The sequence below is a fragment of the Micromesistius poutassou genome (genome assembly GCF_964030765.1).
Source record: "Micromesistius poutassou genome assembly, chromosome: 22".
Lineage (NCBI taxonomy): Eukaryota > Metazoa > Chordata > Actinopteri > Gadiformes > Gadidae > Micromesistius > Micromesistius poutassou.
The window spans coordinates 12,133,360-12,138,299 of record NC_140292.1 but is presented as its reverse complement, the minus strand read 5'-3'; the positions used below and the strand labels follow the sequence as shown (position 1 = coordinate 12,138,299).

The 4,940-nt window shown below is 46.2% G+C and overlaps 1 protein-coding gene across 1 annotated transcript in view; it reads right to left on the bottom strand.

Annotated features, from left to right (window-relative positions):
* Positions 1–1,836: 1,836 nt before the first annotated feature.
* Positions 1,837–4,940, bottom strand: part of egfl7 (EGF-like-domain, multiple 7) — a 12,380-nt gene continuing 9,276 nt past the window's right edge. The window contains 3 exon segments of the mRNA XM_084486669.1: positions 1,837–2,443; positions 2,845–3,007; positions 3,221–3,297. Of these exon segments, the coding sequence (XP_084342795.1) occupies positions 2,424–2,443; positions 2,845–3,007; positions 3,221–3,297 (260 nt within the window). The 3' untranslated portion in view covers positions 1,837–2,423.

Sequence of the window (4,940 nt, the reverse complement as noted above, 5' to 3'; positions counted from 1 at the left end):
CCTCTGCGCTCTGTTCCGCTTCAGTTAACAATGTTTATCTATCAGGGTTACGGCGAGCACTCGCAAAGTGTGGCGGCGCGTTGGACCTGTCCCCCGTGTGTTCCATGAACAGACGAGGGCGCGGTCCGGTCTACGGCGTCCGTCAGAAGGGCGCGGCCTGCTGCCGTCGTAGGAATGCAAAGAACAGTTCCACACCTTTTTAAATAGTATGATATTGTAATGAAACACAGAGGTTTTAATTACTTGGTATTCTGGGGAAGTATGACCCAAGAGATATATATATATAGATATTTTAAACATACTTTGGTAATTCTTTCATGCCAGTTTCCTTAAATAAATCCATAATTGGTATTATTGTAGTTGAGTATTGAAGGTGTAGCTGACTGAGGTCTCTATGATCGGTGGTGCAGCTTGGTTTTGCTTTGCAGTCGGGTCAGCACATTTCAAACGTCTGCTGTAGCGTTCACCCTCGTCTGCAGGTTCAGCCGCTTGCCTGGAGCCCGGTAACGGCGGGTGAGAACGAACAACGCATTCAGACACCCGCGTGCTTCTGACCGCAGCCAGCCCTCCGGTCTGGAGGGGAGAGATCTGCTTACGTTTGGTTTGGCACAACGTCTAATTGGTATTAAAGTGAAACCATTGGCCCAAGTGTTCCTTTCTAGGATGAGTAGATGTTGGGAGAATGAAATCCATGTTGTTGTAGTGAGACTATACGCCGCGGGTCATCGTCACCGAGCAGCTTGTAACGGACCCTGTTCCACCGCCGGCTGTGAGGTTGATCCGTCATCACCAGGCCTTGTAAAATGGAGCCGTTTGTGCCATCACACATGGGCGTGTCCGCCACAGAGGGTGGATTATGACCCTAGGCGGCCTGAGTGGCGTTCATCTACCCCTCATAGAGCTCATACTGCATCTCCTTGTGACATCACAAGTTACTATTTGTGATGTCACTAGCTGATCGGTTTTTGAATGGCTTGTAATGACTCGTCAACCAACGTCACAGCAGGGCTCGAACAGGGGAGCTTTAAGGGTAGAGCTGCTGCTCTTGTAGAATAAACAACATATTATATTTAATTGCCAAAAATATTATTGCTCAATAATACTAATTAAGTATGTTATATTATATTATTTTCCCTTTCATATGTATATTCAATAAGGTTATTCTGATAATTTGAGTTTTATCTTGGCAGGCTGAATATTCTATGATACAAAAAAAACGTTATTGGTTTATTTAAAAGTCGCTAATTTTGATAATTGATGTTTAACCAGTTTATTTTGTTATTTTCATATTAATCTATGATTTCAAAGTGTGTTATGAGCTTCAAATAATGGCTTTCAGGCTCTGCAACAATCCTGCTGTTTTGATTGGGCTCTTGTTCATGAAGTTAGTGAGAAGAGGTTGGGAAGTACTCTCTAGACCATATAAAAGCACCTTTGAAATGTTGCGTTCAGGTGTCGTGGGACAAACATGATGTTCACCAAAGCTATGAAGGTGTTAGCTTTAGACTGAAATGAAGAACAGCACTGGCACACGCAACCTGCTCAGCCATGTGTGTGTGTTTCCCCCGGTGTGAGTGAATGCACACACACTTTGCATCAAATCCCATAATAGTATCTATTAAACACTGATGTGGTGTTCTCGATTTCGCTAATTATGCGTAAATGTGTTATGTGAATGACATGGCCAAATAAAGCTCATGTTTTGTTTTTTTCTTAATTAGATTTCCTTAATGTCTACCTCTTTGAACGCATTGACCCTCTTATGACCTTTTGTAGTTCTTACATTTCTGTGTCTCCTGGTGTGATGTCATCGACAAATGCAAAAACCCTTTCGGTTGAAACATTTTATTAGGAAATGTCACAAAACTTCAAACAAGCCCGCACTACTAAACACACAAGTATAAAAGTGACGAGCATTTAAATACATAAATATAGATGTAAAAGGCTGCCTACACTTGACCTCTTTGCTAAAGCGTTGATTCTGACCCTTGACCCCAGATTGTCTCGTTCACATGTCACAGGGATTGTGTAATTGCATAAATAGATCTCGGTGCAGCTACGATTGCAAAATGTTGCGTTGGCGCGTTGGAAGACAAGCAGATTTTTAGAATCACTGTTTATCTGATTCTTAATCTTCGCTTATCAGTGATGTAAAACCAATCAAACCTTCAAATGCTAGTACTTTCTGGGTCATGGCCCTTACATTGGCATCATAATTCACAGGAATTAATTCATAATATAATCGACCTAGGTCATAAGTATAACTGCAAGTACATTTTGAGTCACTGATAATTGTAAACATCACAGAGGACATATGAGGTGTTTGGTCGATTGCTTGCCATTATGTTTACCCAACCACACATATAAAGCCAAGGTTGCAGGGACAATTCCTCCATTTCAGCAGCGTTCCTTGTTCCTAGTTCCTAGTTCTCGTTGCAGGAACCTAAAGGGAAGTTAAAAAATATTAGTCAAATGTTTTTCTTCCTTTTAATGCTCTATACAGCATTAGCCAACCATAATCATATTCATTCAGCATAATGCACATATATATATATATATATACAGTACATACATGAACAGTAGCAATATAAAATAGCTATTTTACAATATGGAGGTACCCAGAAAACTGTAACCCAATTCAAATTAATCTTCTCTCTTTCTAACTTGTTTAGCTGTTGGGATAACTTGTTTAGCTGTTGGGAATGTTCTGGACCTTGGTCTAGATCCGGGTCTAGGACTGTGACCCGGGTCTAGATCTGGGTGTAGGAGTATGGCCCGGGTCTAGGACTGTGACCGGGTCACAGTCCTAGACCCGGGTTTAGATCCGGTCTGAGGACCACTTACAGGTGCCCAGGCGCTCCTCCAAGAAGCCGATCTGCTCGCTGAGGGACTCGATGCGGTCCAGCTGCCTGAAGGAGTGGGTGAGCAGGGTGGTCCGCTCCGGGGCGCCCTCCTCCAGGGACTGGGGGAACAGGCTCTGGAAGGGGGTGAGCACCAACTGCAGCTTCTGTACGTGTGAGAGAGAGAGAGAGAGAGAGAGAGAGATTAAAACAATTCAGTGTAATATTACAGTTTCATTCTGCGTGTGTGTGTGTACTGTAGGTGGCATATCTTTTTTTGTGTGCTGGTAAATTAATGTATGTTGTTTATATTGCATAATGATGTACCTGTGTATGTGTGTGCGTGTGTGTGTGTGTGTACATAGTTGTGAATCCTTTACCTTCTCTAGCATCTCCACTCTGTTCTTAAGGCTCTGCACTTCCTCTGTTGTGTTCTCCGCCAGCTCAAACCTGCCACCTGCACACACACACACACACACACACACACACACACACACACACACACACACACACACACACACACACACACACACACACACACACACGCACACACACACGCAAAAACACACACAAAAAACAGCCACCATTAGCCCTCTCTACCAGAGCAGCTGGAATCGGCTCACCAGTCAAACAGCAGCGATCAATCGGATCAATCATCTTATCAGCTCACGAGCCCTAAGAGCGTTGTGACCGTAGCGTGGCCATAAATGATCCGTTCCACCGGGGGGGGCGGGGGGGGGGGGGGGGGGGGGTGTGAGCGCTGCCACGCAGCCAGGCGGGGAGTGATTGAGCCGTGGAGAGGCCAGCAGGGAGAGCAAAGGTAGTGATGGATGCTGACACGTCAGCCCCAGCAAGAGGAAGCCAGAGCTGCGCCCTGGCAACGTGCCAGGGCGCTATAAATAGACCACCACCGGTACATCACGGCGTGTCACCAGCACCTGGGGGGTGGAGGGTCGGGGAGGGGGGGGGGGGGCATCGCTAACAGCAGAGTAAAAGGATGGACCCGACAGTGTCAACCAGGAGGGTCTGGTGTTGACTGGACTCTACTCCGCCCCTGGGCACACCCCTACGTCTGGGGGGGGGGGGGGGGGGGGGAATAGGGGTCTCTAGGGGTCTCTGGTTCATGCGGGAGGGAGGCGGAGAAAAACGGAAAAAAGAAGTGAAATGTGTCCCAGATGTGGTGCGTTATCGAGGCGAGCGCGAGTTGGGAAACAGGATGGGAGTAAGGGGGAGGGAGGGGGGAGGGGGGGGGGCCGGTGGGCGATGACCCCCAGCAGACGTGGAGGATGGCGACTGAGAACGGAATGAGGAGCCGCTGCCAAGAAGCGAAGAAAATCACAAAGAAAATACAATAAAAGATAAAAAAAAGCGCCAAGGAAACCAATAAACAATAACGTTTCGCAAACAGGAATAGCAGCCTATCGGCTCCCCCAGAAACGCTGCGTGCTGTCGGGGAATGTTTTCTCTGTGATTTCCGCCAACATTTTATTTATGCATATGAACGCTTGATGCAGTATGAAAACATGCCGAAGAAAGTTGTGGGAAAAAAATGGACAGATTCCTTTCCTCGCATTTGTTAGGTTGTGTGTGTGTGTGTGTGTATGTGTGTGTATGTGTGTGTGTGTGTGTGTGTGTGCGTGTGTGCGTGTGCGTATGTTTCTGATTGAGTGCGGTACACTACTTTCAACCACCTCATCAATCCATATCATGTAACCATCCTGTCGCTGACACATCACGTTGTGTCAAACAGCAGACGAAACACGTTTGGAAACACATTTATGAATGGAGATGGATTGCTTGTTCTTCTCACTTGTACATGACAGAATGTCCCTATTATATTATTAGCCATGTGGCGTTTCCCTGCCGTCCCCACAGACCCAGAGCTGGAAAGAAACTTTGGAGAACGTCTCACACAAGCATCTCCATCCACTACGGCGCAGCTCTCCAACAGCAGCAGAATGGGACCAGAGGGGCTTACAGTGGAATGTCATCGGAATGGCAACTAGAGTTCTGTTGTTTTGTTGCTAGGAGACAGCAAAACACAGACGTATACTAATCTCCCTTTGTGTCTAAATAAAGGGTTGATGGGGTATCAGAAAC